The sequence below is a fragment of the Hippocampus bargibanti genome, linkage group LG14, assembly GCF_051943395.1.
Source record: "Hippocampus bargibanti isolate YZ-2025 linkage group LG14, ASM5194339v1, whole genome shotgun sequence".
Taxonomy (NCBI): domain Eukaryota; kingdom Metazoa; phylum Chordata; class Actinopteri; order Syngnathiformes; family Syngnathidae; genus Hippocampus; species Hippocampus bargibanti.
This window is the reverse complement of record NC_142747.1, coordinates 15,178,719-15,199,259: the sequence shown is the minus strand read 5'-3', so window position 1 is coordinate 15,199,259 and position 20,541 is coordinate 15,178,719. Positions and strand designations below refer to the sequence as shown.

General features: G+C 38.8%; 2 protein-coding genes across 2 annotated transcripts; one reads left to right on the top strand and one right to left on the bottom strand.

Annotated features, from left to right (window-relative positions):
• Positions 1 to 25: 25 nt before the first annotated feature.
• tmprss13a (transmembrane serine protease 13a) lies at positions 26 to 11,538 on the bottom strand. Its single transcript, XM_089014256.1, has 13 exons — positions 11,380 to 11,538; positions 9,202 to 9,376; positions 7,773 to 7,883; positions 7,391 to 7,561; positions 6,025 to 6,151; positions 5,849 to 5,944; positions 5,327 to 5,370; positions 3,793 to 3,955; positions 3,548 to 3,726; positions 2,462 to 2,560; positions 2,134 to 2,276; positions 1,757 to 1,909; positions 26 to 990 (listed from the first exon to the last, which is right to left on the bottom strand). The coding sequence occupies exons 1-13, from the start codon at positions 11,395 to 11,397 to the stop codon at positions 976 to 978; spliced, it is 1,494 nt and encodes a 497-aa protein (XP_088870382.1). The 5' UTR covers positions 11,398 to 11,538; the 3' UTR covers positions 26 to 975.
• Positions 11,539 to 12,801: 1,263 nt separating this feature from the next.
• Positions 12,802 to 19,551, top strand: il10ra (interleukin 10 receptor, alpha). Its single transcript, XM_089013963.1, has 7 exons — positions 12,802 to 14,333; positions 16,031 to 16,151; positions 16,265 to 16,434; positions 17,398 to 17,549; positions 17,629 to 17,791; positions 18,412 to 18,530; positions 18,753 to 19,551. Exons 1-7 carry the CDS (start codon positions 14,240 to 14,242, stop codon positions 19,485 to 19,487), a joined length of 1,554 nt encoding a protein of 517 aa, XP_088870089.1. The 5' UTR covers positions 12,802 to 14,239; the 3' UTR covers positions 19,488 to 19,551.
• Positions 19,552 to 20,541: the final 990 nt, after the last annotated feature.

Genomic DNA, 20,541 nt, shown 5'->3' with positions numbered 1-20,541 from the left:
TTGTGTTTGTTACAATGTTTTCCTCTCAAGACACTTTCTTTTAGAAAAAGACTTTTTATTTTTATAACAATATTCAAACAGATGCAGCGGGATCATATAATATTTGAACAGTGTAAATTGCTGACCACAGTTAAAAAAAAGAACAAAATGCATACAAAAATATTTGAGGTTTAAAGGTTTCGTATGCTGCTAAGATTTCAAGTAGGGTAACTAAATTCTTGAAATTTCTCAGTTACTTACAGAAAAAAAAAACATTGTGATAATGCATATCATTTACTGTAGGTAAACACTGATATCAATTAAGTTTACACACATGGCGAGCAACTATTAGCATCTCACTCAGCACATTTGTGAGTTTATTTTTGCAACACTCCCATTTCCAAGATGGCCGTATGGCCATCTTGGAATGACTGGCTACTCCTCCCAGAATGTGACACAGATTAGTCGAAAAACTCAGACAGGCATGGACAGCCGTGCAGAAGTTTGAATTTGGACCACTGTTCCCCAACCCAGAAAAAGGGGGAATACACTATGCAAAAGAAGTAACCATTGCCACATTAACCACCAAAGAAGAAGTTATCGCAGTCATCAAACTTTGAATCTCTCTCCTGCCATAAGGACCTCAGTGGAGTTAACCCATTTTACTTCTGTGGCATAAATGGTCAGGGGCATTCAATGGTAGACGCTCCACGCCATTTTGAGTGTAAATTATTACGGAAAATCCCAGACGCAGCATTTAAAACACAAAGAGTCGGCCATCTTGCGTGTGACATGGCAGAAGTAGGAAGCATTGCAAGACAGGTCATAAATGCATCAAACGTGTCATTTTGTATTGTGTCACCGCCTCGTGCACTCTGCTCCGTAAAAACTTAAATCTGTCCGTATTCAGTTCTACACAGATTCCCTTCCGTGGTTGCTTGAAGACCGATTCTCAGTGCAGTGCTCAATGGAGAAAGCCGGGGGAAACCAGTCGTGTTACTGCCTTGCAAGCTGTGAGAGATCAGGGTACAAATCAATTATAAAGTTGGTCGGGTGGGGCACCATCTAGCACTCCTTAAAACATCAATTTATCCTTTAATGTATCTTTTTTATCCTTCCCAGGGTCTTGGGTCGTGTGGGAACCTAGCGCAGCTGTCTGAGTAGTAGACGGAGTACACTCTGAACTGGTTGCCAGCCAATCACAGGCTATATTAATGTGAACAACCACTAATGCTTACAATCACACCTAGGGACAATTTAGAGTGTTCCACAAACCTGCCACGCGTGTTTTGGGAATGTGGGAGGAAACCAAAGTACCCGGATGAAACCCACGCAGATAAATGTGGATACATGTGGAGAACATGTAAAGTCTACAAATGGAGGGCAGAGTCGAACCTTGCACTTACTTTGACGAGGGTGTGCAAACCAGTCTTCCATCATGCCGCCGATAGTAATTAACATAAGATTGAATTGTATTCATTTTAATGTAAACGAGGAAGTGCGATGTTAACAAATGTCCTTTTTTTCTTCTTTTGCCTTGCAACGCAATTTCAATATATAAATCGTTAGTATTATATCGTGGGCCACCTCGCCCGCACCAAAAAAAAATGCAAACAGTGTGGATATATCGATATATTATATCGATATTTTTATATATATATAATATATATAACGAGACTATATGTATATATATATATATATATATATATATATATATATATATATTTTTTAAGGCTGGGCTTCGATGTAGCCAATGTAATGAATTTGAGAGTCTCACCTGCATGTTGGTATGGATCCAAGGCAGAAGACTGTCGACTTTGGTGTAAACACCGGGTCTGTTTGCCTGAGCGCATCCATCACCCCAGCTGGTAATGCCCACCAGGTACCACACATCGTCGGTTTGACATACCAGTGGTCCACCACTGTCACCCTGGGACGTTATAAAAATAATTATGAACATTGATTTCTTTTGGTAATAAATATAGCTTGGGCCTGCTCCTTTTGAAGCCATTTTTATAACCCTATGAAACTCTATAACTGGATATTTAAGAGAATTAAAAATGATGGAAAAGGACAATAAAAACAATTCATAAAAGAAATTGCATTTGCATTTGGACCCTTTTTCTATGCGCGCAAAACTGCCCGGCAACTCACCTGACAAGAATCCCTGCCTCCTTCCAAATGTCCGGCGCAGACCATGTTTTCGGTCACAGCGCCTCCGTACACCCAAGGGTTGTTGCATTCTGTTGTACTGATGATGTCCACTGTTACCTCCATCAATTCCTCAGAAACTCTGCCTGTGTTCAAGAAAACCCACGGTGCACGTGGAGAGGGTCATTTAATGCACGAAGCACATTAAAATACTATATTTGCACCACTTGCAAGTTTGGCCATATGCTCTGGTGCGAATGAATTCTGGTTGCTGGGTCAGCGCTGCCATTTGTTTCCTTCCAGGTCAGAAAGAAACATTTTCCAAGCATACCTGATTCTTGATCGGTGGTACCAAAGCCTGACGTCCAACAAGCAGTGCCAGGTAGGAAACGCTGCGCAGTAACTGGCAGGCATGCCGGGTGGACATCATCTGAAATAGCAGAATCAGAATCATTTTTATTGGCCAAGTATGTAGAACACACAAGGAATTTGCCTCCGGTAGAACACGCTGTGCTAGCATCATCATAAAAAATTTCACGATACAGTTCTTTGATGAAAAGGTTTCTCCTGCCGTCATCTGTACTTCTTTGAAGGTGTCGGACGTTTCACTTCTTAGGCTTGGTTATGCTTATGAGGTGATACCAGATCAAATGGGGCAATCAGGCCAGTCGTAGACCCCATACTCAGGACGGACAATAGAAATATCAGTCAGGACAACAGACGTAATCAGTATAGGGCCGAAACTACCAGCAAAATATTTTAGTTCGCTGACAAAGCATCTTGGATAAGAAGCAAAACGTACGACACCTTCAAAAAAGTACAGATGGCGGCTGAAGAAACCTTTTCATCGATGGACCACTCCTGTCCGACTGAGAGCTTACACAGACTATACAGTTCTATTTGGGTTACTGTTTAGAGGGTTAATGGCTTGGGAGAAGAAACTGTTCAAATGTTTACTGGATTGGTCGCGCCTGCCTGAGGGGCGCGAGTAGCTGGAAAAGGTGGTGGGCAGGGTGTGGAGGGTCCAGCAGGATATTGCATGCCCTTGTTTTGTTTCTTGCAGTGTGCAAGTCCTCGAGAGGGGGGGGGGGGGGAATACAGAAAATAATGTGTGTCTTCTCAGGTGGGGAAGTTATGCATGCCATTGGCACCTCAATACAGGCCTGTACAATTTGAAATGAGGACTAGGCCATTCCACCTTAGATCTGCTTGGGCCCAGAGAAGCTGACTGATTTTCAACGTGATCAATAAATGGCTTTTGCTTTGTATAGAAGTTTTAAATCACAGTTATAGGTGATGTGTCAAACTGTATTTATCATTGGTTTTCTGAATTGCTCCTGATCCCATGTGGTCTTCCATTTGAGATGCCAAGTAGAAAACAAACTGATTGGTAAAAGTAATAAGACCATTTACTAACCATCAAAGTTAACCTCAGCTACAAGTTTGAGCAGAGCGATATCTTGATCATTGGTGAGGTTGTTATAGTTTTCATTGAGGATGATCTTCTCCACCACCAAAGGTGTCCGTAAATTGTTCAGAGACAGCACGCCCGCATACACTTGCCATAAGTGCGGCAAGAGAGCTAAGGGGTTGCTCCTGCAGGATGACATTATTAAGTAATCCATTCAAGTCATTGGAGATAAGTGAAGAGGTTCGGTTCACCTTGGAAAGCAGTGAGCGGCGGTCAGCAAAAAATCTGGAGCGATCAAGACCCCTCCACACACGTGGGACCCTCGAAAATGCAGCGATAGCTGCCATGGCCACTGATCCTTGTCTGCGATTGTGCCCCCTACAATGCGGGACGTGGATTGCTGCTTGCCGCACTCTGTGAAGAGAGACCATGTTCAATCAAGGAGATACTATCACATCACCCACAGGTGCAATACCCTTGCTGTCATGTTAATGTAAAAAAGTAAGCAGAGATGCATTGCGTTTTGTTGGATGCGCATCTTCGCTAAAGGTGTTGCTTTCTGATTGAGTGCAGGAACCCTGGGGGATATTTGTGTTTAAATTATCTGTCTTCAGGTATTGCCCCATTGTTTCTGTTCATATGTCAGTTAATTCAAGGGCTAAAACACCACAACACCACACTTGTTTACTAGTCGCCTTTCCGTCGTGTTTCTCAGCATGTGTTAGCATTAAGCTAGCACATACCTGTCAACCTACGAGACACTGTTACCTTACTAACGGCTCAATTTTTCCTTATTTACTGAGAAAAAATAATACGCATGTCCAATATTTCATTGCGCAATTTCATTAACAAAATTTCACATGCAAACATTACTTTTACTTACTTTTTTAACAACACTTGACGAGCTGGTTTCTCAGGGGATTTATGTATTTCTTATGATATATAATGTTTATTAAAAAATATGGATGATATTACGGCGAAAACAACATGGTAAAATGTTTCATTTAAAGGACAACCGATGTCTCCGGACAAGTTGTGTCCATAATTTGTAAAATGGCTTCAAATGACTTCTACTGAGCGTATTTTACAAAGATTCCACCATATACAGTAAAGTCTCGTTATATCGATATTCAAGGGAGTCCGAAAAAATATCGATATAACCGGGACTATCGATATATCCGACCCTGTTTGCATGTAATTTTCTCTGTGCGTGCATAGAAATAGTATCGATATAACCGGGACTGTCGATATATCCGATATCGATATAACGAGACTTTACTGTATAGCTATATTTTATATTTTAAGCCTCGCACTGAATATTCCAGAAGTCTTGTTTTTGAGTTGGTGACGAGTCCTCACCCTACGTCACTGAAGGAACGCCCCTGACCGAAAAAAAGGACACATGGTAGCAGTCCTTCCATCGCGTCAATGCATTTTGCAGTACTTTGGTCTGAAAACGTCGTGTAGGACCAAAAAGAGGCAGAAGAGGGCGACAAAGCTCCATGTAAGGAATCAATAAACCTGTGAAACCGGGTTCTAACACTGTACACATCTAAAAATGTGCAAAAAAATCACACAGAATACTGCAAAATATGTCCGGCTGACAGGTATGCAATAGCGAGTCATGTAAAATCTGACTAAATTCACACAGAAGATGCTTTAATTTAGAATAGTAAATTGTTACGCTGATTATTAAAGCAATACAAAGGAAGACATTTCAATGTTGAAGTGCTCATACAATGTGTGTGCGTCACAGGACAGTAGGCACAGATGGCGGTTGCTTACCGACACACTGCAGGGCGACTGTGCTCTGATCTGGACAGGAAGATCTACGTGATGTCACAATCAGAGATATTACCAAAACCACATTTCACACAGGCATATTAAATATTACTACAGTTCAAGTTTCAAGCACACAATTGGAGTTTTGCTCCCTACAATGTTGTCAGATGTTGGCCCACAAAGCATTGCAAATTACAGTGGCAATCAAAGTTTGAGCATGACGCTGTTCGATTAGGTCGAAGTCAATGTGCCGTCGAGATCAGAAATCTTGGAAATAAGCAGTTTCCAGAGTCAAACTTGTCCGAAATAACGTCTCATGAAATATCTGTACCGATAGACTTTGGACTAAAATGCACAATGTCAGTCATAGTAGATCCAATTCAATCATAAAGCAAATGAGAAAAATAAATCATTTAAATGTGGACTGCAAGATATTTTGGGGTAAAGTCAAAGTACCACTGTTTTAAACTTCAACACCAGATACCATCTTATTGCCAATATTGAAATAGTACAAATGTTATTAACCTGACTTCAACTTGACCCTGGATGGAATCAGACAATGTGTTGGTCGTCATGAGTCCAATGGAGTCCTGCTTTGTGATATTTGTGTAGCTATAAGACCTACAGACATGATGAAAATGGCGCAACAATTAAAATAAGGCAATTTGAATGACAATCATGAGAGATGAGTAAATCTTTACTTTTTAAACCCAAGTTGTGCGCACGTCTGGTCAGCAATGCTCTGGTCCCAACCATTGAAGCAGATGGGAAGAAAGCGACCATCTTGGGCGGTTTTGACTTCCAGTTGATTTCTATTCCCAAATCTCACTGTCAAAACAGGCATATTCAATATAAAGGGGAATTCCTCAAATCCTCTTTTCGATTTCATAAAGCAGTGTTCCCTCTCTTATTTTGTGCTTGTCAGGAAACATCGAACCCCCAGAAAAAAATAATCTTTATGTTGGTGGTGTGTTGAGATTACCGGTACAACACCTCACAGTAGGTGATGATAAAAATTCATGTCTTTTTTTTGTCGTCAAAGTATCTTTGTTGATCTTACTTTGACTGTTTGGTGCTTTCTACTATCTTTGTGACTGCTTTATTTTTCCTGCTTTATTAGTGCTGCTTGTTTGCCGAGCAGATTTCCATATGCAGTGTCTAAACAAGCGTATCGGTAATGTGTTCTATGTGAATCATTTTTTTCATGATTATTAACGCTATATATTTATAAATTCTATATTGATACAAAACATAAAATTTACAGTATTTTTCAGTGTATAAGCCACACCCAAAAGCCTTTATAATAATAATAATACATTTAATTTCAAGCGCCTTTCAAAACACCCACGGACATTTTACAATAAAAACAATAAAACAAAGCACATAACAATAAAACCATAACTAAAATGATGAATAATAAAATAGCAGATTGAACTAGCCATTGAAAGCAATTTTAAACAGATGGGTTTTGAGGTGGGAGGTTTATATTCTTTAAAAGATGACCCTGCGCCTAGTAGGCTTATATGTGAAATAATATTGAGCCACAACAGGTCTCACAGTTTATGTTGGTGTGCCTTATATTTGGAAAACTTGTATATATTCATATATTATATTTGGGAATTTGTTTTCATTCATCGAAGGTGCGCCTTATATGGAAAAAGTTCAAAAATACACCGTTCATTGGAAATGCGTCTTATACATCAGAAATTATGGTACCTTTCTCAAATGGAATTATTATAGTAACTATCCTGAAGACGAATGTTCCTATTTTAGTGGCTCTTATTTTCTTGAAGGCTTTGTACGTACCTTCAAAATAGGGATCGTTGGATGCACAAATTGATGCATTGTTAAAATTCATCATCATATTGGCGATCATGCCTTGTACAAGCACTTGAATGCTATTTCGGATTATATCAAATGTTTTTAGTATCTGCCCCAGGATGCTTGAAAACTACCTGTATATAAAATTAAATATGCCCCCCCGCCCGCCCCAGGCTATAGCTTGCACAACCCTGGCTTGTCACATGTGGTCGTCGACTAAAAGAACTTCATTACGTGGACACTCACCACAAACCATTTCATCAGAGCCTAGCTCGCAGTCCCTAATCCCATCACAGTTGATAGTATTGTTCGGGCAGATGTCATTCATCAATATCGACTGGTTCTCATCGATGCTTTCATTTTCCTTGCCATTGCTGTTGGATTGGCCTTGTGTCCATCCCCTGATGCCATATCGCACTTCGGTTGGAGAGAAAAGAGATGGTAATTAGTGTCAAGAATGACAATGTAAATCAAATCCATCGAACGACATTCTTGTGAGTACAAACAGGCACGCAATGTTGCTGTATGCCATCGTGGAAAGCTCAAAATGTAGTCGATCAACAATATCCTCCTCATAGACAACCGAGAAAATATATGAACAAAAGTGCAAATGAATATGAATGCCAACCGCCGAGCCAGATGGCAACAGCCAACAGGGCGAGGAGGATAAAAGCAGCGCAGGACCCTCCAATGCACCGGGCATTATTCTTACACCACCCTCGCTTCCTGCTCCTGGGGGCTGTACGGAAAAACAAATAAAAATGAAATTTCAAACCATCCATTTATTCATTTATACATTTTCCAAAGCACTTATCCTGGAGTATCTCTCAGGTGACTTTTGGCTTGAAGCAGTGTACACTCGTGAGTGGTTGCCAGCCAATCAGAGGGCAGCATAGAAAACATTTCTCATCGTGTTGAAAAATGAAGTTCCAACAGCCTACAAATTTGGAAAATTTTCTTTAACTCATTAACTGCCATTTATTAATTTATTTGGGAATTGAAAATATGACGTACAGCATCATTCCCGAATTTGTTCAGATTTTGTTTTTCCTTGATTGGGTGCTGATAAAGCGCTGACCATGGCCACTGTCAATGTTTTTCCCTTCCATAAGGGGCAGCATTTCCCTTTTTTCCATGTTAGCGCTTTGTTCCAGCTTCAGCTGTTGTTAAAGCACTATATAAACCAATATGTATGTATTGCATTGTATTTTGGACAGACACCCTCATTTCAAGCCAATATAACTCCAGACCCATATAATTTAGGAATTAACTTTTATTTCTGATGAAAGAAGAGAGTCTAAGGTTTCTTATGGTCCATTGAATGTTTATGTAGTCCTAAAACTCAATATTCATTAGGTCCAGGAATTCAAGTGACAATGACAAAAACCCAGGCAATGGAGTGGACACATTTTTACACCTTTGGCACTGAATGAGTTCACCATTTAGTCGGAAAAATCTAGTTGTTATAATCAAGTTGATGTGTTTGTTGGAAGCAAAAATCGCCAAATGGAAAATGAATTGCATGAAAGGTGAACATGATTGGAATAGAAACCGATTAAACAGAAAATTGGTTTGTCTAAATTTACAGTATAATGGCAACTTTAATAAAACAGAACATTTCATACAAAAGGCAACTCGATAAAGTATAGGGAGTCCCCCTCGTGAGGATAAGCGGATAATAAAATGGGTATATATATATATATATATATATATATATATATATATATATATATAGGTGACAGCCGATTTACGACCAGCGGGAATTACGACTACCCGTACTTACGACCGCGAGACCCCCTTTTTTTTACATGTCTGGCAGTGAATGAGTTAAAAATCATACATTTGATATTTGTAAATACATTATTGGTCTATTTCAAGATTTTCATTTGAAAATTGCTCAGACGTTTACTATTTCAGCATGATTTTAAAGATGGTTAAAAAAAAGAATTTGGCTGCACACCGCCACTCAAAAGTCAGACTCCAACTCACCTGCTTTCCAATACATTATACTTATATTTTTATTCAAAAACAAAAAAATACATGCGGCACCGACTTACCCGAACTTGGTTGAGTAACTTGGGGTGCGGCCAAAGGTTGTGCATACTGAGGGATAAAATGAGGCTGGTTGGCGGGGGTTTGGGCCGGACTCACACCGTACACAACTTCTTCATAGGATTTAAGGGGGGGCTGAGTATGCACAGCAACGGAGTAGTAAGGAGGCGGGGGCTCATTCTGTGGGAGAGAAAAGTAATAGCGGTGATATTTCTTCTTTTTTTTTTTAATCCTCCATTTGAAAATTGGTGGTTGTGTAATAACTCCAATGGTTGGAATTGCATTGCTTAAAATGTTTGGGATTTAATGATTTAAAATATCAGATGTCCTACTATCAGGCATTTCGCATTGAGAATGAGTAGGAATACTGTTGTTTTTTAAAATAATAATAATAATAATAATAATAATAATACATTTAATTATTTTAATTAATTAAATTTAATTTAATACAGTAAAGTCTCGTTATATCGATATCGGATATATCGATAGTCCCGGTTATATCGATACTATTTCTATGCACGCACGGAGAAAATTACATGCAAACAGGGTCGGATATATCGATAGTCCCGGTTATATCGATATTTTTTCGGACTCCCTTGAATATCGATATAACGAGACTTTACTGTAATTACAAGTGCCTTTCAGAGCACCCAAGGACACTTTACAATTAAAAGAACAATAAACACCATAAATAAAATAAATAAAAGCGCTCATTAAAAAAAAAACTGGACACTTGTAAATATGGGTTGATGCAATATATCAATATGCCTTTCTTGATACTTGCACTATGTAGTTTTGTATGAAACGGTTTTGCACATTTACATTTGCACAGTATACAGATGACATTTTTATTTTGTGATGCTTAGAATATTTTGTTTTCTATCCTTTCACCCCCCGACCCCCACCCCATCCCCTTTCAAATTGCTGCTGTGGACTGCAAATTTCCCCATTGTGGGACAAATAAAGGTTTTCTGATTAGACTGGAATGCAATTTTAAACATATGGGTTTAGAGTTTTTTTTTCCAAATATGGAAATAAATTATGTAAATCCCATGTCCAAGATTGACAGTGAATGGCCAGCTTTTTTTGTTGGTCATCGTTTTGTTCATGTTCTTCAGAACAGGCTGTAACTGGAAAAGCCCTGGAATTTCCTTTTTGGCAATAAATACGATTCTGATTATTTTGTCGCTTTGAATAAATCAAAATTCCACACAAGGCACCTTAATGACTGTGTCCATCAAAACAAAATGTTTTGAAGGAAGCAATTGCTTTAAAATTTTAAACAAATGCATGTTAGCTTGTGACTGGGAATATTTTGAAGACAGAAACATGCGTCACTGACGAACAGTGACAAGTGGCTGAACTTGTTTTTGTTCAGGATTTAGCAATGCCATCTTGCAGGATGCTGCAAGGTACTTGAGGGTTTTTAGGGTGTGTGAGTGTGTGTGTGTGTGTGTGTGTCTACGGTCCTTCACGAACTCAATCACCAAGTTTACTTTTTCACAAAATATGTTTCATAACATCTCTATGGTTCAGCGGTCAAGTTTCAAGAAAACCCCGCAGGAATATTGGGTAGTCAAAATTAGTGCGGAGGACCAGGTTTATCTTAATTCTCAGCCGTCACACACACAGATCATTTTGCAATGCCTGCATTGTCATCAAAGAAAATGCATGTAACATGTCACTTTAACAGATTTACACCACACCTAAATGGATAAAGTTTCAACCTGACATAATTTTGATATATTATTGTTACAGATTCAATTGTTGAATTTAACTTAAGCTCAATCACATCATTCCTTTCAATAATTGGTTCTGTCTACTTTAGCAGTTGTGACTGCTTCATCTGGAAAGCAAAAGATAATTCACACAAACTAGTGCATTAAACCTCTCAAAACGGCATATATCGCAAACACACTTTAAGGCAGTCGAGACATAAAGAAAAACAAGAAAACTTAATTTCATGGCAAACAATGGTCCGTTCAACCAATGTACTGCATGTAAAAGTGGACCGCGACACTTTTTTGTCACTCCTTTTTGTCTGTTGTCCGAATTACAATATATTATTTTTGTGAATCAACATGGATTTTACTTAAAAAGGTCAAGTTTGAGTAGATGAGATGAAGAAGTAGAAACATAAGAGAACAAAAGAGCACTCAGAAAAGAGACAATAAAGAGCCTACCAGGTTCAGCCTTGCCATTGGAATTACTGATTGCCAAGCAAGTGGAGAGTTGAGGTGTCACCGCATGGGTGGAGCTCCTTCACATCCAAAAGTGGAAAAATGTGGCTTTGTTCTCAAGGGTCTTTTTACCTGTTTTGATTATCACTGACCTTCATTTCAATGCCTTTATCTTCAGTCTGGATCTTTATCCAAATTGGGCGTGCCCACCAGTCTACACACACCTGCGGAACCGGTTTCTTTCAAGCTGTAGACCACCACGGCTGATTCATTGGAGTGAAACTCCAGACAGTAGCTTTGTCTTTTTTTCATACAGCAAATTGAAACGAAAAAGTCATACAATGTTCAAACTTGGTTTCATTGAACCACAAAACATTCCCATATACGTTTGGCTGGCTTTCAGTGCATTTTTTGTTGCTAAATTTTGAAACCAAAGTTATCAAAACCCAATTCTAATCTGAGAGGAGTGAATATAAGCATTATTCAAAACCAAAACAGCTTAATATATTTGTGGAAGAATCGCGATGGCAGTATCAGCGCCTTAATATGCTCCCTTTCTTGTTTGTTTGTATTGTGATGTCATGCACATTTATTTTAAATGCAGTCAGATATGACCATTATGTATTTGAGTTTGTGTGTTACTTGAACATAGCATTCAACCCGGAAGTAATAAACCGGACGTAATTTTACTTCTGGGTTGACGTGAACGCTGGCCACCAGCAGAGAAACTTAACATGTGACTATAAAGTGGCCTGGAGAGTTTTATAAATGAAATGTATTAATATTAATGAAGATGGTGGAAACTTTGAACAGTTTTAAAGTCAGTGTTAGCGCAAAACATTAAAGGTAAAAGGTTACATTAAAAGTTTACCACAGCACCGGAAACGTATTTGTGGTTTATCAGAAGCACGTTAAATGGTGGCAGGTGTGCACTAAATCCCCTATAGCAAGAGTTTGAATGTGATTCGAAACATTGACACATTCCCAGTGTAAAATGGGCGTGGACACTTAATTGTTTATTTTTACTTCCTCTCTGGAAAAGATTTCTCGGTCTCGATTTGTTTTTGTATCACAAAAAACCCTGCGTTAGGAGTAAAGGTGTCAAAGATACACACATGCGCGTGAGTGTGCGTGTCTGTGTTTTCTCACCATAAATCCGTCCTGTGCCCCTTTTTTATGCTACTTTGTGAAAAAGAACATGAAAAACTACTGATTACCAATCACCACCAACTACAGCCAACAGGGGGAGTCATAGTAGTACATATCGGTAGAGCAAATTTGGGAAGGTTGCAAATTTGCGAATGTTTTTCCTTCATCGCAAGTTTTATTTAGTCTGAATCATTTTCAGACTGATTTTAAAACGTGTTTGTAATGCGTCGTATTGTCAAATAAGGCACACGTGAGCCCTGCTGTTGCGTTAACGCGGTAACTTTTATTTGACTTGCCAATGCGTATCGGTTTCGCTCAGTCACTCTCTCCTCTGGTCCTCGACACCCCCGTGCTGACGTAATCACCAGCGACTCTGTCATCTAATTGTAAAACAATAACAGCACATAATGGGGGGGGGGAACAAACAGCATTAAGCCAAAATACGAGACTTATCAACTACCCCCCACCTCCACACGCGCAATGTTCCTTTATACGTATTTTCATTTTTTCACACAGCGTAGACGATGAGACCAGTGGTTCTCAACTGACCTAAAAGTGACTCACTGACCAATTTTCGGTTGGGTTGCACACCAAAACATCATCACTTGTTGACTCAGTTTGTTCCGTAGCAGTTTCCTTTTTTGTCTGTTGATAACATGCAGGAAGAAACAAAAAATGTAAAGTGACAAAAAAAGGTGAGAAACCGAAGGGGAAACAGAAACTGACGTTGATGACATGTAAGGTAAACGCTCTTCCTTGGAATGGATCTTCCACGGAATGGCAAAAACCCCACGTGGAAAATAAAAATAACTACTACAAAAGAAAAAAAAACAAATACATAGACAAAAACAAACAAATAAATACATAAACAAACAAATAGATTGACTGATAAACAAATAAATGATAATTTTCCCACTGGGCATTGGAGGGTTTCTGATTCTGAAATAAATAAACGAATAATAAATAAACAAACACACAAATAAATAAACACACAAATAAATAAATCTGCAGCTGCTTGGTGAATGTGTTAGGAAAACAAAAAAAAACGCATTGTGTTTTTGTGACACATATGTGAAAGAGAGAGAGAAAAAGACAGAAAGTGAGAAAGAGAGAGAGAGGTAGAGAGAGAGACCCTAAATGATAATTGCCATATTTTTGTGAAATGTCTTAACTGTCTTAATTTAAAGGTTCCGTCACATTTTTTATTTTACATCTTTTACAGTGCTATGTGGAGTCAAAATCCAAAACCTCTGACACATTTCAAGTACTTGTGTAATAAAATGTAGGTCATGTAACACATCACTCCAAACGAGATGATGGGGGAAGTCCTTGAGAGTTTAGTATCTCATCACATGTAAAATGTTCTGCGAAAGTCCTTTGCAGAAGTTCTTGACGTCATACGCGTTGTTGAAGAGTCAATACAATAAGAGGCACAAGCAAGAGAGGAAGCTAAAATCTTGTTGGGACTGGTGAGTGAGCGTTACAGCAGGAAACGAGTCATGTGACGCGGAGGAGGAAAGTTCCGAACTGGATGACTTTTGGAGAGCTCTTTGAAAAGTCAGCTTGCTCCTCATTTTTCTTCTGACATCTTTGGCAACCACCAACACATTAAAGCTACCGGGTCTCAAAAAACAGTTTGAGTCTATGGTTCTCGATGGTGGATGGAATAAGAGACTACATCAAAAGCTTTCGGATGATGACACTTTGGAACTGAATGATGACATCTGTGAATGCACCAAGAACAGCTATGAGCAACAAGGCACTTGCTCTCGCACTTGTGCTTCTTTCTATCAACAGCTATGTGTCAGGTAATAACACTTTTTGATACGGTCAAATGTTTCGTGTATTATGTTTGATTTTAAATATCTAGCACTTGGTTTGAAAGTGCTCACATAATAAAATGGAATTTCAGTCTTAACATACGATTCATCTGGAGAGTGTTGGACATACAGTAAAGTCTCGTTATATTGATATCGGTTATATCGATAGTACTGCTTATTACGATTCTATTTCTATGAACGCAAGGAGAAAATTACATGCACGCAGGGTCGGATATATCGATAGTCCCGGTTATATCGATATTTTTTCGGACTCCCGAGAATATCGATATAACGAGACTTTACTAATTAGATTCCATAAACTTAGGCTAAGGACAAAAGTACTGACCAAAAAATAATACTAAATAAAATAAAAATAAATATTTATCAGGAATGCATGGCCAACAAAGGACCATGAAATACACTAGTAACATAGAACCTGGAAATAGTGAAATGAAACCAAAAATGCGTGCAAAAGGCAAGGCAGGAGAAAAATGAAATAGCATGTCATGGAAATCCAAGACGCAACAATACAAGCCGAACTATACCAAGAAATACTTACCTGCAATGATACTTCAGAAAAGCAGAGTGAGAATCTGCGATTGCGTCAATGTCAAAAACGTCTAGAAAACAAAGGCTCAGAGACAGAATCGTCAGCATGGCTCATAATCCGACAGTCAGCTGTTGGCATGAGCAGGATTTTTAAAACGCCAGGTAACAAGGAATCATTTATAATGTTATGTCGATTTCCAAAATGGAACAATCTTTTTTTTCATACTTATTGACACCATTGATACTATCCTGCATGTTTTAGATGTTTCCCCTTCTCCAACAGCCTCTAAAACACAGTTGTCAAAGGCAAGGCCCGAGGGACAAATCTGGTCCGCCACATCATTTTATTCGGCCCGCAAAAGCGCAGCAAACTTCTGAAATTCCATGATGCTTGCTAAAGTCTTAACCAAAATTTTTAATTGTTCCACGTAAACCACAATAACAGTAATTGTTTTTTTTACTTTAAATTTGAAAACTAGTTGTTCATTAATTTGTTGTGCACTTTATATGTGCACCAAATCCAGCAGACATTTAAACAGCTTCTTCTCCCAAGCCATTAACTCTTTGAACTCTTTCAACAGTAGCCAAAATGGAACTGTATAGTGCCACTTAGCAGTTTTTTTGACGACGATACTAGTGCAGTGTGTTCTACCGGAAACAAATTCCTTGTGTGTTCTACATACTTGGCAATAAAGATGATTCTGATTCTGATATATGTAATATGGGGAGGGGATTAAACATTTTAATGGTTTCCCCAAGTTCATAATGGCCCCAAATTGGAAGCCATAACTACAATCATTGTAGTTACAAAAGTATTTTTTGGGGAGAAACCCTCCCTCAGAGGGACATAGAACAAACAGTGAAATAGAACAAATGTTTCATAATATGTATCAATTTTAAAAAGTGTCATGGAAGTTTGACGCACATGATTTGCTTTTGCGGCCCCCCAAAAATAACGCAGAGGGCCAAAATTGACCCATGGGCCTTGAGTTTGAAACCTGTACCTTAGTTTTTAGTGCATTCAAGAAAATGTCCTGATTTACTCATGACTTAATTTCCTTGTAATGTTTTATTATTCTTGTGCTTTAACATTACTTGAATATAAAATGTGGATTTCATTTTTCTTTTTAATACAGGAATGAATGTCCCTCAGGTTGATGGACTGTCTGTAAACATTCTGGATGGCGAGGTTGTTGTCTTTTGGAATCAACCCCGAAACACCACATCTGACATCCGGTACAATGTGCAAATGGCAAAGTAGGTTTTGCACTTAAAAATAAAGTTGACGTGACACCCTAGATGCAGTGATCACTGTATTTTCACCTTTAGTTAGTATTTAAGTGATGGACAGATGTGATTTGTGATGTCAGGCTTGCTGGTGAATGGGCAATGGTACGCAGCTGCACAGGAATGACAAATACCTACTGTGACCTGACCACATTCATACATGACTATGTAGGTGGCTATAAGGTCAGGGTTCAGATGGTATCCAGAAACGACACGTCACTGTGGACGGTCAAGAAATTCCTCCCAAATGCAAGTAAGCAACAATAAATTGTTTTAATTTATGTAACGTTAATATTCATTTTTGATATGCTGTTTTGCACTTTGTCATATTTTCACATCATTTATATTTATTTTATTACATGTAAATATATTCTCTGGTTATTTTTTAATGCAATGAATGATGCTGTACATATTTATGTATTTATTTATGTATTCATTTATGCATTTATTCATGCATTCATTTATGTATTTGTTTATTTATTTATTTGTTGTTCATTAATTAAAAACGTAATTAATTTATTTATTTATGTGACATGAATATTCATTTTTGATATGCTGTTTTGCACTGTCACATTTTCACTTTATTTATATTTATTTTATCATGTACAGTACAGTTTTCTATCTTGTTTTCTATCCTTTCACTCCCACCCCAACCCCATCCCTCTTCAATTGCTGCTGTGGACTGCAAATTTCCCCATTGCGGGACGAATAAAGGTATTCTGATTCTGATTCTGATTCAGTATACATATCTTCCCTGGTGATTGCAATGAATGTTGCTGTTCATATTTATGATGTATTTATTTATATATGTATTTATTTATGTATTTGATTCTTTATTTATGTATTCATGTATGTATTCATGTATGTAGTCATGTATTTAGTCATATATTCAGTCATATATTTAGTGATATACTTATGTCATGTAATGTACTTATTTATTTATTTATTTATTTATTTATTATCTATTTATGTGTTTATTTATTTAGGGTTTTGGAATGCAAAGTTGCATTATGATCTCCCAAACAATTTGCGAGTGATGGTTTATCTTTTCTTGCTAATTCCACCGCGTCGATTTATGCCAAATGATGTCATTACATAACGGTATGACATTTATGTTCAAGAAGCTAACATTGCTCCAGGATGAATTCTGGAATAATTCAAGTTGTTGGTTTTAATAATCTAACTTCTGTTCTAACCTGTTTTTCTTCACTCATAGGCAACTTGCATTCTCCTTCCTTCACATTATATGCTACCTCCAGTGCGATAACAATCCACGTTCATCAAAAACCCATCCTCAGAAAGCTCTTTCCTTTTGGGGTTACGTACATTATCCACCTGGAGGAAAAAAACATAAACGATGAAGTGAAAGTAAGTTTTAAAAGGGAAAAACCAACAAAATGAGTGATAAAAATGATGCACAGAATTTATCGTCATTCTAATCTTACAGGAGACAATGGCGTACCTGACAGATGCCGTGGATCAGGGGTCTAAAACGTTCAATTCTCTCCGGTGGGGAGTCGAGTACTGCGTCAGTATCATGGTGGAGGGAAATGGGGCTTTGTCCAGGAGCAATTTATCCCCAAAGCAATGTCTACTGCTTCCAGAGCGGGGTGAGGAAACCAATATGGAAATATTTTGTAATTGTTTTACCCCATATCAAATGTTTAAAAACTTTGTAATACAACTACTACTAATAATAATAATAATAATAGTGCCTATCAAAACTCTCAAGGTCACTTTACAGTCACAGGATAAGTTTTTCTGTGGGTGAGCAGCGGCAGCCACATGCACCAGCGTTCACTCAACCTGGAATAACTCAAAGAGATAGAAAACTACCTAGCCGGCTAATATATAGCTAATAGCCAGCTAGATAGATAACTAATTGATAGCTAGCTAGACAGCTAGGAAGCGAGATAGCAAATAGATAGTAAATAGATAGCAAATAGATAGCTAGCCAGCTAGGTAGTCAGAAAGATAGCTAGCTAGTTAGCTAGCTAGATAGCCAACTAGATAGATAGCTAAATAAAATGAAGAGGAAACTTTTTAACTTTTGAGCCCCTAATGTCCGCAATCAAGCGGTAGATCAAGATCTCTAGTCTATCTTACCATCTCGCGCTATGCTAACTGGCTAGCGGTGCAATTGCTTCTTGTCTTAGAAAGATCTTAGTGTTTTGTGAATCATATTGGGACGAACATTTGAAATTAAGTATTTGTGTTTTTTTTCCCCTAGAATGGTTCATAATTTCAGTGTCGTCCCTGACGGTTGTGGGTGTGTTGGTTGTGGCCACCATTTCAGCAATCGGTCTACTTTGTCATCTGAAACGTCCAGCGAAAATGCCAGCTGGATTGGTATGTAAACAGAAAACGATCTCACGGTTAATGCCATGTGTTGTTATTTTGTCTGTTGAAAAAAAGTGTAAGCAACTTTAGACTCTCTTCTTTCATCAGAAAAAAAATGTTAATTCCTAAATTATATGGATCTGGAGTTATATGAGCTTGAAATGAGGGCGGCCGTCCAAAATACAATGCAAGTGAGTTAACCTTTGTTCATTCTCTCTCCTCTCTTACTAGAAAACGCCCGTGCAAGGCTGGCATCCCTTCATTTTCACAGAAGGGCCAATGGAAATGGTTACAGACAAAGGTTGGTTCCTCTCCAGTAGCAGAAAGGAAACGAAAAACTCAGCAGAAATCCCTCTAAATAAGTCTGCGCTTGCCGTTTTGAGAAATCAAGACGACAGGACCAGCCTGGACAGTGGCGTTAGCATAGAGAGCAACGCTACAGACAAACAACAAAGAAGCCCACAGCACAGACAAGAGGATAGCGGGTGTGGTAGCATGGGAGGGACGGTGTATCCTCGTCAGGATTACACGGTCCAGATGAAGTGCAAAGACAGCGGCGTGGAATCCGCTACTACGCACGCAACGGGACAAGAAAATGTAGCCCTCAAAGAGTTTGACAGTTATCGCAAACAAACACCTGCACTGCAGAGTCATTGCGACGAGGTGTTAAAACAGATCCTACCGAGTCCGCTTTTGGCTGTCGTGGTGTCGGGCTACCGTGCGGAACCTCAGTCATGTATCTGCTCCGGTGAAGCTCAGTGCTCCTGGTGCCTGAAACGCATCGTCCATGAGGCTTCAGCAATTCAAAAGTACAGAAGCCCACCGAGCGTGGAAGACTTTTCAAAAAGGACTCAGGCAGAAACAACAGAGGGGTTCCCTTTGTTAACAGCCCTGACGCAAGGGATGGACCTCAACATGAACACTGTGGCCATTTCGCTTTGTGACTTGCAGCTGGATACTGATTGAATCACTATCGGGACACTTTCCCCTTCATGTATTTGAGTCAGTTGTGGTTGCACAGCACAGGTACCTGAAAACACAAATCCAATGTTAAACATTGAGTGTATATACAGTAATACATTTGATATACAGTGATTAGTTGCTTAAAGGACAACCGACGTCACTTTTTTGTTTCAGATTCGGAGAATATGCTTTCTTGTTACACCTCCAGTTATGAATATGCTTCAAATAGTTCTGAAGAGGAAAGCATACATGTTTGCAATTGAAAGAATTTATTCCATGCCATTTTGTGGCAACATTGGGGAGAAACGATTACCAGAAAAGAGGCACAAAATGGCGACCTCCTGTGGCCACCTCCGTTTCCACAGGCTGATAAATTCCTTATATGGAGCGTGGACACCCTCTTCTGGCGGCTTTTAGGTACAACACAAGGTTTTCAGACCAAGCAATACAGAAAAATACATTGATGTGATGGACGGACTGCTACAATGTGTCTTTTTTTCGGTCAGGGGGAGTTCCTTTAGTGACGTCACGTACGGACTCGTCACCAACTCAAAAACAAGACTTCCTGAATATTCAACGCAAGTCTTAAAACGTAAAATATAGCTATATGCGGTGGAATCGTTTTAAAATATGTTCAGTAGAAGTAATTTGAAGCCATTTTACACATTATGGACACAACTTGTCCGGAGACGTCGGTTGTCCTTTAAATATTTGTGGACTCACTGAGGGAGAGGCTATGGGGGTGATGCTTGTGACATGTGACAGTTGGTCTCTTTTCCTTTTGATCCTTTGTTTGGTCACATCGGGTTGGGGTTCTTTTTCTCTATATAAACTTGAGTAACTCGTTCTTAGAACGTGAAGACTTCGATGCACTACCACGTTCAGTCCTGCTCTCTGTTTTTGAAATTTTACCCAAAAACCGACGTCTACGTTGCCATTTTCGTCTCCTGTCGGCTTCTGGGTCCAAATTCAGCTCCTCACATTCACATGACACTCAAAGTACGTACATACTTGTCTGTTTCCCCATGGAAAATTCGCAAGCGGGAATGTAAATTTG